Source organism: Myotis nattereri (genome assembly GCF_964212035.1).
Source record: "Myotis nattereri genome assembly, chromosome: 1".
In the NCBI taxonomy this organism is placed as follows: domain Eukaryota; kingdom Metazoa; phylum Chordata; class Mammalia; order Chiroptera; family Vespertilionidae; genus Myotis; species Myotis nattereri.
This window is the reverse complement of record NC_138075.1, coordinates 58,537,618-58,554,378: the sequence shown is the minus strand read 5'-3', so window position 1 is coordinate 58,554,378 and position 16,761 is coordinate 58,537,618. Positions and strand designations below refer to the sequence as shown.

The 16,761-nt window shown below is 47.5% G+C and overlaps 1 protein-coding gene across 1 annotated transcript in view; it reads left to right on the top strand.

Moving 5' to 3' along the window:
* Positions 1-13,945, top strand: part of GLDN (gliomedin) — a gene marked incomplete at its 3' end in the record, with an annotated part of 52,092 nt that extends 38,147 nt beyond the window's left edge. The window contains exons 5-10 of the mRNA XM_081106624.1: positions 5,059-5,196; positions 7,755-7,892; positions 10,435-10,518; positions 10,616-10,741; positions 11,893-12,043; positions 13,468-13,945. Of these exons, the coding sequence (XP_080962750.1) occupies positions 5,059-5,196; positions 7,755-7,892; positions 10,435-10,518; positions 10,616-10,741; positions 11,893-12,043; positions 13,468-13,945 (1,115 nt within the window). The remainder of the gene's footprint in view (positions 1-5,058; positions 5,197-7,754; positions 7,893-10,434; positions 10,519-10,615; positions 10,742-11,892; positions 12,044-13,467) is intronic.
* Between the last annotated feature and the right edge of the window lie 2,816 nt (positions 13,946-16,761).

Here is a 16,761-nt window from a genome sequence, read left to right as displayed (position 1 = left end):
CCCCAAGTCCTCTCCTTCCATCACCACTTATCCAGCCTTCACCCTCTTCATCCTCTCCCAACCCCCTTTCCCTTGGAAATCACTATACTGCTGTCTGTGTCTATGAGGGTTTGGGGATGGGTTTTTTTTTGTTGTTTTTTTTTTTGCTTGATTCCTTCACCTTTTTCACAAGGTCCTTACCCGCCTCCCCTCTAACAATTGTCAGTCTGTTTTCTGTATCTATGAGTCTGTTTCTATTTTATTAGTTTATTTTTTTTTCCATTAGATTCCACATATAAGTGAAATTGTATGGTACTTGTCTTTCTCTAACTGGCTTATTTCACTTAGCATGATACCTCTACAGGTCCATCCATGCTGTCACAAAGGTAAGGTTTACTTCTTTACGGTCGAGTAATATTCCATTGTGTAAATGTTTTATCCACTCACCTATTGATGGGCACTTGGGCTGCTCCCAAATCTTGTCTACTGTAAACAACACTACAATAAAATAGGGATCGGGCCTAAATTGGCAATTGGACATCCCCCAAGGGCGCAGGTCAGGCTGAGGGACACCCCCCCCCCCTCAGGTGCATGGATTTTTTGCACTGGGCCTCTAGTTGACTACAAAGGCAGGGGTATATTTCTGCTTTATCTAATCTACTATTTATTCTTTCAGGTATTGTATTCTTCATTTCTGATTTGTTGTTTTTTTATTGTTTCTATGTCCTTTGAATGCTTTATAACTCTTTATTGAAGTTTTTACTAAGTTCCTTGCGCATCCTTATAACCACTTTTTGAACTCTATATCTAGTAAATTGATTGCCTCCATTTCAGTTAGCTTTTTTTTCTGGAGATTTCCCTGTTCTTCTATTTGGGGTATATTTCTTTGTCTCCCTATTTCTGCTACTTCTTTATCTTTGTTTCTATGTATTAGGTGGATCTGCTATGACTCCTGGTCTTGGTAGGGCAACCTTATGTAGTTGGTGTCCTGTGGAGACCCAGTGGTGCAGTCTCCTTAATCACCTGAGCTGGGTGCTCCAGGAATGTCCTCTGTGACCCCACCCTTTCTTAACAAATGCTTAAAAATGATCATGCACGCCCTGGCCAGTGTTGTTCAGTGTTTAGAGCATTGGCCTGTGCACATCATCACAGGTTGAATTCCTGGCCAAGGGCACATACCTGGATTGCAGGTTCAATCCCTGGCCCTGATTGGGGTGAGTGTGGGAGGCAACCAATCAATGTATCTCTTTCTCTCTCCCTCTCTCTCCTCTCCCTCCCACTCTCTCTAAAAAAAAAAAACAATGGGCCGAAACCGGTTTGGCTCAGTGAATAGAGCATCGGCCTGCAGACTGAAAGGTCCCAGGTTTGATTCTGGTCAAGGGCATGTACCTGGGTTGTGGGCACATCCCCAGTAGGAGATGTGCAGGAGGCAGCTGATCGATGTTTCTCTCTCATCGATGTTTCTAACTCTCTATCTCTCTCCCTTCCTCTCTGTAAAAAATCAATAAAATATATTTAAAAAACAAACAAACAAAAAAGAAACATGACTACTTTAAATAAAATAAAATAAAATAAAATAAAATAAAATAAAAAAACAATGGAAAAAATATCCTCAGGTGAGGATTAACAACAACAACAACAACAAAAGATTATGCACATCCAGATAAGTATCAAAATACACCTTTAAGCAAAGGTCTTTAATATCTTTAGTTTTAAACACCTGCCCCTGTAGGGGCTGCCTTACAACAGCTGCATTACAGCATGAATATTTTCCTGTTTCACAGATGACCTTTTTGAGAAAGAAAATAAAAGGCATATGAGGAAAGAATAAAAGAAAAGAAGGGAAAATAGGATGATGATGCAGAAAGGCTTTTTGTGACTAGAATAAATGCCTGAAAAAGAAAACTCTGAGGTAACGAGAAGATACCATTTCCCTGAGCTTTGCTAAATCTGGGCATGTGAAACCTTTAGACGGTATCAGTTATACTTGGTGCATTGTGCTGACTGGACTCTATGGCAACGGACTCATCTTTTGTGTCCTGCAGATAATGTGCCAAATTGCCTATTTCAAACACTGACAAAAGAAAGCCTCCTCATGCAGAGGTTCCCGATTAAAGGCTCCTTTAAGTGAGCAAACCACTTTCCAGCAAGATGTCCTGATGACCTGGGCAGGGATGACCCAGACCAATGGATTTCCAATGCTGTTGTGAGAGATGCATCATGAGCCATGAACCACCCAAGAGGCACGATTTGCTTCATACTGAATCCATAGCAGAGCAAATTCCGACAATGGGGTGGGGTAAGGTGGGGGGCTTCTGCTCTTCTTCACTCCCCTCTATTGTGTAACAGCTCCCCCTTCAGTGCATGGCATCTGCCTGGGATCATGCTGGAGGGAGCCTGAGGCCTCTGACTCCCAGATACAGCTGAATTTCCTAGTTTTTTACTGAGGTGTTTGTTTGTTTGTTTGTTTTTACGGTTGGCTGAAATGTAGCAAATGTTTCTTTGTTCACTACATTTACTAATAGTGATCAGCATCTTAAGGTTTTTTCACACACTGTCTTCTTTGGCATGGCTTGTAGGGTGCCTTGAGTATCGAAGAGCAGAAACCATTTTGAATATGTATTACTCCTCCAGCATAAAGGAAAGGTGTTAAGAGATTCAGATTTATGCTTTAGAGAATAACTGCCTTCCATGGCTGTGCAGAGTATTGGGGTATGATATGTGATGTGATGCGATGTGAATGCAGTTATCTCCCCATTGCTGAAAAGATGTGAAGAGAGGCTTTTGGGATTTTGGAGGTTAATCTAATTGACCTTTTAGGTACCTTCCAATCTGGAATTCTATGATTCCCTTGGGACAGTTATGTTGAATCCTGTGGTGCTAGCGGACAGTGAGGGTGGGGTCAATCCAGATTTGATTTTTCATCTGGAGAGAGGATAATTGTAACGCCAGAGGATAACCATTAGAGAGTAGGGATTGTCCCAGTTTATGGGGCATAGGAGGGGGGCAAACGGGCAGTCACTTGGCCAGAGCCTATAAAAAGGGGAATAGAGACTGACAGGGTAGTTAGAAAAGATCCTAAGCCCTCTTGGTTATTGACTTTGAGAGGAATCAAAGTTTTTCCTGTTGTAAGACATGCCTCCAGGTCTTTCCTGTTGCCTGAAATCTCTACCACTCTGAATAATACCTCTACTGAGCAATAAATGTAGGAGGCTGTCATCAAAATGAACAGGGGGCTCCCTGCAATAGTAGATCATGTAAATTGATCCATACCTGGCAATACCTTTGCACAATATTAGGCAATCCCTTCCCCTCTCAGGAACCCAGTGTCCCTGGGTGCTCATGAGATCGAGTAGCTCTTTTATAGATTTCATGAAAATTTCTACATACTAGTAAACAATCATGTCCTCTGAATTTAAATTTAATTTTTTTTTAATTCATCCTTTCCAATCTGCTTGCCTTTTATTCCTTTTTGCTTGCTTTTTTTTTTCCCCCCCAATAGCTAGAACCTCCAGTGATGAGCATAGATACCTTGTCTTATTCCTGATCTGAGGGAAAAGCATTTAGTCTTCCACCATTAAGGATGATGGCAGCTGTAGGTGTTTCATAGATGCCCTTTTCCATATTGAGAAAGTTTCCTCTATTCCTATTTTGATGAGAATTTTTATTGAGAATAGGTGTTGAATTTTATAAAATTCCTTTTCTGCATCCTCTGAGATGATCATATGATTTTTCTCATAAATTGTTAAGTTGCTGCATCACCTTGACTGAATAATTCAAATTTTGGGTCTATTTGGGCATGCAGTTCATCTATTTGCAGATTAGTGTAATCCTTTCAAAGCTTATTTTTAAGCATTGTTATGATGGACCCATGGCAGCCTTGTCTCTCGGGCTTATTTAGCCCCACTATTAAGACAAGACTTTTCCAAGGACTCTACCCAATATCCTGCCATTTTCTGAGCTCTCTCCGCCTTGATTGGTGGGAATGAGAACTTTCCCTGTGCAGGCTCTGAGAGTTGTGTAGTGAAGTGCTTTCTGTCCATTCTTTCCCCTGCCTAGCATCCTGCACAGATCATTCCTCAGCCAAAGACTCCAAGTTCTGAAGTTCTCCAGCTCTTTCTATACAACGACCTCCTCTCTCATATTCTACCTCACAAGTTCTAGCCACCTCTAGGTCCAAAAATTCTTGTTTTTGTTTCTTCTCTATAGCAACATTGCCAGGCTCTACTTGGGTTCCCCTCCCTTGCGGCTGTGTGGAAACTACCCACCAGCAGTGAACTGTAACAACCGTATGAACCTATTTGCTTCCTTTCTCTCAGGGGTCAGAATCCTGTGCTGCCCGTAGAGTAGTGCTGAGAGGTCATGGTACACATCTCGACAGTTGCTGTGTGTGGCGGGGCTGCAGTTCCTGGAGTGATGGCTCCTGGAGAGCAGAGGCAGACGTTTCACCCACAGCAGTTTGTTCACCCTGTACCCACCCGTCTTAACGCCTGTCCTAAAGCAGCTTTACTTGTTTTGCTATTCTGAGTAAAAGCATTTTGCACTGGAATGCCCCAGAAGGAGGCCATGGTGGTAGAATTGGATCTCTCTCTGCTACTCACGTAGCAGCATCAGTTATAACCACTGTATCCTTAGTTCCAATTTCTAAAAGTGAAAGTATGGATGAGTGCCTAGCCTCCACTCCAATATGTTGTGAGGAATCAAGCAAATAATGCAGATGACGTCTCCATTGTTATAGCACCAAGTCGGCCCCTCACAGTGCTCCATCCAACCTGTGTGGATAGATCAGACTTCTGATCAGGCCTCACCTTCTTTCTACTCTTCCTGTGACTATCCCTCTTGAGGTTCAGTCCTCTGTTCAGCCTGTTGTTCCAATCAAGCGTCTCTAAAAATATCCCGTCAGAGCCACCTGCAAATACAATTCTCCAGCGATGGCCACGCTGCTGTCCTAAAGTGGTTGTGTGTGTTAGGTACTTGGTGTTTGAAGCTGCTTCACCTTTAAAGTGCACAGTATAATATCACAAAGCAGTGTGTCAGAATTTCTTGTACAACAGGCTAATATATCTTTTTCCCCCTCAGGGCTACCTGGAGCCACGGGAATTCCAGGGGAAAAGGGAGACCCTGGTGAACTGGGCTTGACTGGAAATGAGGGCCCAGCAGGGCAGAAGGGTGAAAAGGGAGACAAGGGGGACGTGTCCAATGATGTGCTCCCTGCAGGTGAGAGGCTGCGCTGGGGCCCTCTCCCGGGGGGATAGCCTGAGACCTGTCTGATTTCAATGCAAGGGCTGCTCTGGGTCTTCTCTCCTCATCCACCTTATGAGGCCATCTGTTCTATGCTTTCAAAAAGGAGAAGACTGTGGATGTTACCCCACTGTAGGCAAGACCAAATCTGGGATCTAAGCAGAAGTAGGCTTAATACTTCAGGTCTAAACATCATGGCTGGATTAAATTAGGATGAAGGAAACTTCCTTTTTCCAAGTATCCGTTAAATCCAGCACGATCCAGAATAATACCTGTCAGCAAGCATGTTTCCGATTCCTCAGAGAACAACTGACAGGAAGCACAGACATTTCCTTTGCAATAGAGACAGGGCCATCCTCGGGCCTTTATCCTAAGCTTTTGACACAGAAAATGGGGGCAATCATGGTTGCTGGTCTTCTTTTTCCAGTTTTCAGCCCAGATTAAAAGCAGATAATTGGTGTCTATGGGGGAGATGGAGGAGGTGCAGGAAGCCACAGAAAGACAATTACCTGGTGGAAAAAGTAGGTGACAGTTGAGGTCATGGAGGAGATGAGGCAGGAGAATTTTAAAAGCACAGGACTTTGGAGACCATCTATATCATAAAAACATAGCTATCCTATTAATGTATTCAGTAAACATCTATTGAACATCAGAGAGCAGTATTTATGAATTGGGCACTTTGCTGAGAGCTGAGACTATGAATGTGAAAATGAGCAAGACATGGCATCTGTCCTCAAGAAGCTAAGATGATAGATGTTCAGAATAATGACCCTAATCATTCATTTGCCCATCTATCCCTCGGAAATTAACTGAGCACCTGCTATTTGCCAGACACTGTGCTAAGACCAAAGCATCAAGGAAAGATCAAGTTATATTTAGCATGCTTTGTTTCATAAACAGGGGAGGGTGCTATGCAAAATGCATAACATTTAAGAAGTGTTTTCACAGGGTAATATACATGAATATAATTTTAAAACATAAGACCATGTTACACTTCAGTTATATGGACGTCTATACATCCCTATACTGCTGAACAAGTGAAGGGTGATGATACACCATTCAGAAAAGCAACCATGCTTAGTGCACCCCAATTCAGGAGCCCAGGCCAGAGCTGAGTGTGTCCTCTGGTCAGAGAGGAGAGGAGGTGTAGTAGGGTTGGATCATGCCTGCCCTGCCCTGGGCACAGACCTGCCTCTCACCTTTGTGACCCCTGCTTGCCCCCTCTAAAGAGACTGACTGGGAAGAGGCAGCTAAAGAGACCTTAGAATGGGACTGGCCAGGTGAATGGAACCGAAGGGCTGAGCGGCCCAGCCTAATGGCACCTTTATGAGAGCTCCAGAACCAGCCCCTGCGGAGGGCGACACCCACATTGGCACCCGAGGCTAGAGGAATGGCTGCCTTCAGATGTGTAGGGGCCCCAGTGACCTCAGTCATTCTCAAGGCAGGGTTGGGAGTAGGAGATTGTGTTAGAGATGAAACCGGCTCAGCAGGGTTGAGCTGCCTGCTCAAGGTCACAGAGCTGGACAGGAGCGCCTTACTTCTACCACACAGAGCAGTGCTTCTCATGGCTGGCTGCAGAGGAGGAAACTTTAAAAAATACAGAGGAATAAGAAATAGCCACGGATATAAAGTACAGCATAGGGAATATAGTCAATAATATTGTCATAACTGTGTATGGTGTCTGATGGGTCCTCAATTTACCAGGGTGGTCGCTTAGTAAGTTACATAATTATCTAATACTCTGTTTTACATCTGAAACTAATATGTCAACTGTAATTGAAAATTTTTTTAAATATATTTTTTAAAAAGTACAGATGACCCACCTTCCCACAATTCTGATCTAATTGGTCTGGGAGGGAACCCAAGCATAGAATTGTATTAAAGCTCCTTGCATGATTCTGATGAGCAGTCAGGTTTGGGACCCACCAACATGGCCAGTGACAAAAGGATGAGCTTTGAAGTGAGACACCCCTGGGCCTGAGTTCCAGCCTATTCATGTGACCTCGGGCAAAGCACTAGACTTCCCTGAGACTGAAGTCGTTTAGAGCAGTGATGGAGAACCTTTTGAGCTCGGCGTGTCAGCATTTTGAAAAACCCTAACTTAACTCTGGTGCCGTGTCACATATAGAAATTTTTTGATATTTGCAACCATAGTAAAACAAAGACTTATATTTTTGATATTTATTTTATACATTTAAATGCCATTTAACAAAGAAAAATCAACCAAAAAAACAAGTTCGCGTGTCACCTGTGACACGCGTGTCATAGGTTCACCATCACTGGTTTAGAGTCTGCTTCATAGAGTGGTTGGGTGGAGCCATGAGGAGATTTATAAATTCTAGCGCGGTTCCTGCTGCACAGTGGCAGCTCAGCCTGGCTATGGGAGCTTCCAGCTCCACATGGACAAGTGCACGAGCAGTCGCCTGTGGCAAGCCCCTGGGAGGTACTCATTCTCTATATCTTCTGTGTGAAACCCAACTCTGATTATGGCTCCTTAATCAATCTCCCCCCACCTTCTTTCTCTCTCTCTCCAGGTGCCAAAGGTGACCCAGGCCCACCAGGCCCTCCTGGCCCACCTGGGCCCCCAGGCCCTCCAGGTCCCCCAGGATCCCCTGGAAGCAGAAGATCCAAAGGCCCGCGGCAGCCAAACATGTTCAACGGCCAGTGCCCAGGTCACCAACCTTGCCCCAGGGAACGTGCCTCTTCCATTAACAGTCCCAACTCGGGCTTCATCCAGGCTTTGTGACAGGTTTTTTAAACAGAGGGAGGAGATTTTATCCAAGGAGTTCCCCCTTGTACCATGATTGTGGGAGGCCTGAGCAGTCTATCCTGGGTGAGGACTGGTGGCAGGTTTAGAATTGGGCCTCCCTCCCCCTTTCCTCATCTCCCTCCCTTCCCTTGTCACTGGACTTTCTCTTTCTGCCAAATGCACCATCCCTCTCCCCAGAATAGTCTGGAAAGCTAAGCTGCTCACTCTTGGAGCTTGAAGGGCTTGGCTGATGCTAGAGGAGATGATGGGGAAGGTCTGACTGGTTAATCCCCGCTGATACTACAACACTACCGCTGCCACCATCAAGCTTTCAGTGCTAAGAGTGTGCCAGGCACGGTGCCAGCTGCTAAGTTCATTTCATTCTCACAGCAGCCCTAGGACATAGGAATTGTTATTGTCACCAACTCACAGACACAAAACTGAAACACTCCGTCGTGAGTGGCAGAACACCCAGCCCTGAAGGGTTTGAATCCTGTACTTGACTGTAAGGCCCCGGCTCTCAGAGCATCTTCCTTCGGAGGTGGAAATTCACACTTTGAGACTAAGCCGATCAAGGGCGAGGAGGCCAAGAGGCCTGGCTCTGGGGCCATTTTGTGATAGGTGTGGCCACAGGATGGACAGCTGCTGAAAAACAGGATCCACACTAATGGAGAACACTTACTGGTAGGGCGATGCTAGGTGAGACCCGGGATCTGCCCACCTCCTTAGCCACATGGAGGCTCAACTTGCTGCTGTTGCTTCGGTGGCAGACAGGACGCCCTGCCAGCAGTGTCTGCCACTCTCGCTGGATTGCACAGCCGCCTTCCTGAGCAGCCCTTAGTTCTCTCTGGTGAACTGCTTTTGCTGGAGGGTGTTTTGGGGCCATGCACTCTGTTATCAGAGTGGGCAAATCTGTGCTTTCAAAGATGTCACACGTGACACCCTCCCACTCCCCATAAATGGAGCCTGATTAGAATTCTCCCTGGAAGTTTGGTTCCATCACAGGCATTCAGTACCACCCCCTCCATTAGCAGCAGCCCTTTGTTCAGCTTCCCTTGGAGAGTGACCTGAATGGGACCTTTGGCCGTCATCTGAGAGGAGGGGAGGTCTGGCCTGAGCATGTGGGACTCTGACTTGCCAAGGCTCCGCCAGCCAGTTACAGTGGTGCCCAGAGAAGCACTCCCGCGGCCTCGCTGCTGAGAGGCAGGGCTAGGCCCCAGGGTTGTGAAGACTGAGCTGTGAAGGTTTCAGTGAGAGGCCATCGTCTCCCACTCCACCCCCTAGAGCTGAGTCCTCAGCTGCCAGGCTGCCTGCCGCCGAACGTGGCCCTCTCCCGGCACCAGATCCATTTCTCTCCCTCCCGTCCCCACAGCATCAGAAGCAGGTTGGTACTGAGGGACTAATGAGAGCCTCTTCTCCAGACGAAGAACAGGAGGGCCTCCCTGTCCCTTTCTTGTACAAAGCCCAGGCTCCTGAGGGAAACTGCATGTGGGGGAGTCCTCAGGGACCCCGGACAAGGGGACTTCATCCAGCTGGCAAGGAGCTTGGAGATCACGGAGGGCCCCGCCCCCTGGTGGCTGCTAAGGAAACCGCTCCAGATTGCTCTGCGCTTCCTCACTGAGCGCTGAGCTGCTGCTTTGAGTCTAGCAGCCACAGGGTGGTGCGAACCCATCAGAATGGCCTGGCCTTTCCCAGAAAGTCCCATTTGCCCCAACCTGCCCTAGACCGGGGCCCTTACCGCCAATTCACTTCCTCCTGTCTTCACAGTGGCCATGTCCCTCCCCTTCTCCTGTCCTGCTTCTGCCGCCCTGAGCCACCTCTCCACCGAAGGTCTGAGTTAAGCCCATTTGATACAGGAACAGTGACAGACTGAGGAGAATGGATTCTAGCTCAGGCATAGCCTCAAACCGAGTGTGAATCAGGTGCCCATCCAGGACCTGGGAGGGGAGGCCTTCGAGCAGAGGCAGTGGGGAGATGGTGGTGAGGGGCTCCGACGGTCTGGGCCAGGCTGCCTCCTCCTTCCTCTGTGATCCCTGCCCTGGGCGGCTCAGTCCCTCCTGAGGCCGCTGCCTCCCACCTCTCCATCGGCCCCCTGAGAGTGAAAACCCTCCCAGAAAGTTGCAAAGTTGACTTATCTAGATAAGGAGAGTGTCACTAAGCCTCTTCCCCTCAGATTGCTAAGGGCCGGACCACACTGGCTCAGGCCTCCGTTTCCCCTTATTGACATCTCTGGGGATGGTTCCATCTTGGCAGCTGTGGTCCTGGAAAGCTTGCTGGGAACTCACTAATGAAGGGGGGAAATTTGGAAGCGTATGACTTGATGGTTCTTAGAAGCAAGCAGCCAGAACCCTTGGTGGGCCTGTTGTAAGGGATGCCTATGGGCCTAGATCTGGACTGGGGTGGGGAGTTGTGCGTGCTCACTGTGCCGACTGCGCTTGCCCTGATTGCTGTTGTTATTGTTTTAGGTGAGACATGTGCTGTCCCCAATGACGATACCTTGGTGGGAAAAGCCGACGAGAAAGTCAATGAACACCATTCCCCACAAGCGGGTACAGAAACAAAGCATCCTATTTCGAAATTCAGAAATTGGATGCCTTAAAGTCAAAATTGGGAGGTGAGCAACTTTTTTCTCTCCTCCTTTGGTAGAGTCCATGATCACCTCCATTGGAAACGCAACACAAGTGCTGAAGGTCACGGAGACATTTGGGACTTGGATTCGAGAGTCTGCAAACAAGAGTGATGAGCGGGTCTGGGTGACTGAACATTTTTCAGGTACCTTCACTTGGCAGGTGATCTGAACCTGTGTTGTTGTGTCTTCCATCTGCTGCCCGCCTGCAGGCTGATCCTCTTTGTGTCTGTCTGAAATCCCTGCTATCTGGTGTAACAATGACTCTTTATTTTAGGAAACACAAATGAGTGGGCAGAATACTTTCCTCCTTTGAGGACACTGATGGCAAACCTTGCTGTTCAGGTCACAGGGACATTCACGAGCAGGGCACCCCAGTGTAGATTTAGGCAAACTATCCAAAGGAAACCATGGAGCGTTAGGACTGATGGCCTCGGAGAGCCCACACACACAGTGGGGAAAGATGTCAGAGAGGAAGGCTTCCGCCCTGTCCCTCTGTCTGCCGTTGGCTCCGCCCTGGGAGAGTGCTTTGGTCCTCGGCCTCAGGTGTCCGTGGGACAGAGCCCCCAGGAGGAGGTGAAGGGCCGCCTCCCGGGGCACTGCTCCCGCGCGTGACCCTCGCCACGCTGCGTCACGGGATGCGGTCGGGAACTGCTGGTCGTGGGAGCAGTGGCCTCACCCCAGAAGGGGTGTAGCCACGCTCACTGGTCGGAGCAATAGCTGAGATACGCGGCTTCGTTTCATCCAGGCTAACTGTCCAGCTGGCGGCGACTGCCCAGATGACCAGCCGAGAAGCATTCTGGGCTCACGAGGAAAGAGCAATAATGTGAATGAGCAGTCGCTGCTGTGGAGGCAGGAGGAGTCAGGAGGGACTGCACAGCTGTTCCCGGGTTAGGCCTATGTCAGTCTGATAGAAAAGTTCATGAATAATCGAGAGCGGGTTGGGGAAGGCTGGCCGTTTTTCTGGAGCAAAGCTGACGCTGTGGAGACTGTGTTCAAAAGACAAATCAGAATCCGTAGAAGAGAACTGGGCTTTGAGTTTGGTCAGGTCACAGGGACATGACCAGGGTACCCCGCCTGTAGCTTATCCAATTTTAGGCAAAGTATCCAGAGGGAAACCATAGCATTGTGAGTTTAAGGGTCTGAGACTCTTCAAGCTGGACAAGGACCCTCCTTACAGGACATCTCCCTCCACTTCCCTCCATTTTCCTCTCCCTCCCCCCGCCAGACTCCTCCCCAGCTGTGATTGCCAGGCCAAAGGGCAGGTAAGAGCCTTTCCTGGGCTTCTCTCCTGCAGGCATCAGGGTGAAGGAGTTCAAGGACCAGCCCTCCCTGCTGAATGGCAGTTACTCGCTCATCCACCTCCCGTATTATTTCCACGGCTGTGGGCATGCCGTTTACAACAACTCTCTCTACTACCACAAAGGAGGCTCCAACACCATAGTGAGGTGAGTCATGTGGGCCCCGCAGCACCTTCTCACACATCCCAGACAGCTCCTACTATGGTGCCCTAGTTCCCCAATCCCATCACTTCGTGCCCTCAGGGCCTGGCACACGCTCAGAGGTCAGTCAGGACTCGGATGATGAGCCCCTGGCCCAGCCCCTGCCTGGGTCTGCATGCATTGCTGGTCTGGACACCGAGAGTAAGGTTGGAGCCAGAGAGAAGGAGACCGGAGTGGTCAGAGGGGCAGCTTGTCATCCTCAGAGACAGGAAGCAGCCAGAACGCAGGGCTCCCTCTGGCAGGAAGGTGTCACACCCAAAGCCGGTCCCCGCCAGGGCCGGACAGGGACCACAAGGCAGCCCTGAGTTCCAGACGTTCGGAAGAAGCCGAGGTGGGCAGCCAGGCCTCTCAAGTCCCCTCCTCTCTGGTTCTTTCAAACTCCAGTATTTCTTCATTGGATTCAGGTTTGTTAGGCTCAGCGCACATCCCCAGATCACAGGCTGCACATTTCTCCTGCTGCTCAATGGCACCCTCTGGTGTTTTTCTTTTCTTGTAACTTAATATCCGAACTTTCATTCCTGCAGGCAGGTGCTTCTGGAATCATAAATCCCCTTTATGATTCAGTCTAGATTTGGAGTTGGTCAGATCAGACAGCCTCCAGGAGCTGAGGGCGTGGGATCCCACACACAGCTCCATCTGTCCAGTCACCCACCAGCCGTGACTTCGCTGCATCTCTTCCAGCTGGTGACCTTCTTAGCTGAGCCTGCTATGAAAAATTTTTTAAATATATTTTTATTGATTTCAGAGAGGAAGGGAGAGAAATGGAAACATCTATGATGAGAGAGAATCATTGGTCAGCTGCCTCCTACATATATTCCCCGCCTCCCCTTCCTCCCCCCCCCCCACCCCTCCACAATGGGGAGCAATCCTATAACCCAGGCATGTGCCCTGACCTCCTGGTTCATAGGTCGATGCTCAACCACTGAGCCACACCAGCAGGGCTGCTGTGAAATTTTTTACTTAAAATTTCAGCGTGGGGTGGAGGAAGAACCCCCAAACTTGGGGTTGGCTCTGTGAGTTACTTGTATCCTGGGCCTGTCACTCCTCCTTTTTCACTTGCCAAACGAAAGGACTGAACTAGGCCCCCTGCGGCTCCAGGAACCTTTGCGAAGGCATTTCAGGAGGTCAGCCAACACAGAGTTCTTGAGGTGAAGGACTTTTCCTGGGCTCAAAGGGCTGGGAGGTGAACACTTAGATGTCATCACCATCCTTTACACCCCGCTGCTCATAGCACTGGGACGGACCAGCAGAACCTGGGAACATACTAGAAATGCAGTCTCAGGCCCCGCCCCAGTTTAACAGAGGAGCCTAGAAAACTACCCTTGTCAGAAAAAGTGGTGACTCGTATCTACTTTTTTTACACATTTCAGATTTGAATTTGGCAAAGAAACATCCAAAACTCTGAAGCTTGAAAATGCCTTGTATTTTGATCGAAAATACCTCTTTGCCAATTCCAAGACTTACTTCAATTTAGCTGTGGATGAAAAGGGCCTTTGGATTATCTACGCTTCCAGTGTGGATGGCTCGAGCATTCTGGTAGCCCAGCTGGATGAGAGGACATTCTCCGTGGTGCAGCACATCAACACCACGTACCCCAAATCCAAGGCCGGCAACGCCTTCATTGCCCGAGGGATCCTCTATGTCACAGACACCAAAGACATGAGGATAACATTTGCCTTTGATTTGTTAGCAGGGAAACAGATCAATGCAAACTTTGATTTAAGAACTACTCAGTCTGTTCTTGCCATGTTATCATACAATATGAGAGACCAGCATTTATATTCGTGGGAAGATGGGCATTTAATGCTTTATCCTGTGCAGTTTTTGTCAGGGGCATTGAACCAGTGACGCAATGCAGTCTGTTCCCCTCTGTAAACTTCCGATGTTCTCAGGCACCATTTCTATCCCAACAGAAAACTGTCTTCAAGGGGAGCCAGGGACTTCGCTGTCATAATCTCATGACATGAGTGCTTATATGGTTGGTAAATGCCCTTTAAATTCAGATTCTTTAGAGGAAAATAACAGATTGGAAACCAAAAGATTTGGTGATTCCTCCACAATCCAGCTGGGCAAGTTACCTCTCCCTTCCATAGGTAATATGAGAGAGCTGGCAACACGATGGGTGAGATTTTCTCTAACTGTAGGGAATTCAGTGTTTCTTGGCTATTGCTGCTCTACAACTTTTATATATTTTATATATCAGCCCAAGTGCTTGAGCAGTGAATTCCTTAGTGCCTACTTATATTTGGCACCGTGGGAAGCTGCCCTGGCCCTTTAAGGCTGCTGAGGTAGCACATTACCCAAAGTTTATTACCTTTCTCTGTGTCTGCACCTGCCACCACAGCACCAGAACGGCCAGTACCCTCCGTTCCTGATCGCTGACCCTGGATTAGCAAAAGCAGTGCAGCTACATGAGCAGGTTTCCCAATAAGACAGACACAGGCCCCTCCAGGTTCCTATCAGTTTCCAATCCTGCTCGTTGGCAGCAGTGGGTCATAGACTGAATCCTCAGGTCTCACGGGCTCCTACCGCAGCTGTGTCTCCGCTGTCGGAGTGAGCACTAAATATTGTGCAGGCGTTAGCTGGTACAACTATGGGAAGCACTCCGCAGTTTTCAGAAGAGAGGCACCATTCGTGGTTAACTGAAACAGGGGCAGGCAAACTGGCCCTTGGGCCAAAGCCAGCCCCTCAACTGTGTTTGTAAATAAACTTTTATTGTAACACAGCTAGTTACATGCATTATTATAATTAGTCTGTGGCTACTTTTGCTCTATAATGACAGAGTTGAGTCACTACAAGAAAGTTGAGTAGTGGCCGCAAAGCCTAAAACATGGGCCGTCTGGCCCTTTGCCCTCCCTTGCTTTAGAATATAAAGAGAGCCTGATTCTTGGAAGGGCAAATTCACCAGAGCTTTTATGTTTGTTATGTTTTGGTTTATTCCAGAGCAAGAAGTGGTCATTTATATGGTTTGAGTTTTTGATAGAGGGAAAGGGTGAGGACAGTATAAAACTAAGTGGCCTTCCAAAAAGCAGTAGTGAACTGTCCCTTCTCCTATATAGTTTTATAGGATGTGCTCTGGTCCCCTTGAAAGAGGAGAAAATCCAGTTTAACTTCCTCCTAAATGCCCTAAGTACATCTATTTCTGCCAGCTTAGTTTTTCAAACAGGCTTCAGCCAGGTGGGGCCACTGACAGCAGAGAGGAATCTAGACAGTCACTGGGGTCCTGCAGCCAGGAGGGCACATAAGGAAAACGTGACGTAGAGATTTTTCAGCAATTTGCCCTCATCGAATACAGATGTGTGTTTGGGGGAACGCTTCTGCAGCTTTTTGACTGGCGCCAAATCCATCCTCACTGACCCTGAGTCCTGGTTTTGTAGTTACTAATAGAAGCATTTTCAAACTCAGGGGGGTACAGATTTGGATTTTAAATCTCTCCACCCCTGAAAATACTCAGGCAGTTATGAGGTAATTTTTTGTTGTGTTCTCAAAATAAGGGTTTCTACAACCCCCTACACACACACACACACACACACACACACACACACACACACTAATTACATTGGTTGTGTTGTGTCATCACGGCTTCTAAAAATACTCTTTTCAGATTCATGTTTGTAGAAAAGTAGTGTTTCATGTTCAAGATCAATGTGTCTAATGAATGCCAGTCTGCTGTTAACGTATTTAAATACGCGTGTTGCTGTTTCTGGACACAGGGGCCTGGATATGAATATAATTTCATAGTAACAGCCATGTTAGTAATAATAGTAATTAATCATATGTGTGGTAGCAACCAAATGGTTAGTTATTAAACTAGCATATATTCCTTTTAGGAAAAAGTTTTAGAAACCCCAGTCTTGCTTGATATCTGAGCCATCTTGGTTCCCTTAATTGTGGGTAAGGAATTATATATTCACTACCGGAGAAGGTTGTACTGGAATGTGTGTTTTGATTTTGCTGCAGCAGAGTAATATGAGGACAGCTGAGTTTGATCAAGGTCTAATGGGTAATTTTATAAGGTTGAAAGTTTGTTTTTACAGAGGGAAGAGAATAAAGATTTGACTCATTCTTTTCTGCAAGCAGCACTGGATTAAAGGCAAAAAGGTGTGGGCTCACTGCTAAAACAGAATGTACAACCGAACGCTTTTAAGTCAAGATATCATTTTGGCAGTTTCCACTCTCACTCATTACCAAAGTTGCTTTAAAGCACTTTCCAAATAGCTGCACTTCTGATGTCAGAATCAAACCAGATAATTCTCTAGTTCCTCTTTAATCTATAGTAGATAGCTTCCCCCGGGAAAGTAAATAAAACCCCCGTCCCAGCCTCAAACGTAGGTTGGACCCTATTTCAAAGCATTTTTGTTCAACTGATAACCGCGCCCTCATGAAGCCTCGCAGGTGGTTACGGCCTCAGCGTATCGCGCAGCACAGGTGTTAGGACAGAGGAAGAGTCTGGCATGAACGTTTTAAGATGAGGGGTTCTGATCGTAGGCATTTTGACCATCTTATTCCCCTCAAGGTCGCAAGGTGAAAAGTCAAGTGAGAGACCACAGCTCTTCAGGAGCCAGGTGTCCTTTTCCAGCGGCACATGCTGGCGCTGTTTGCTGTGGAAGCGTCTGAGGGAGTGTGTGATAGGTGTTTCCCCTCCCATCCAGCTGCTGTGACCT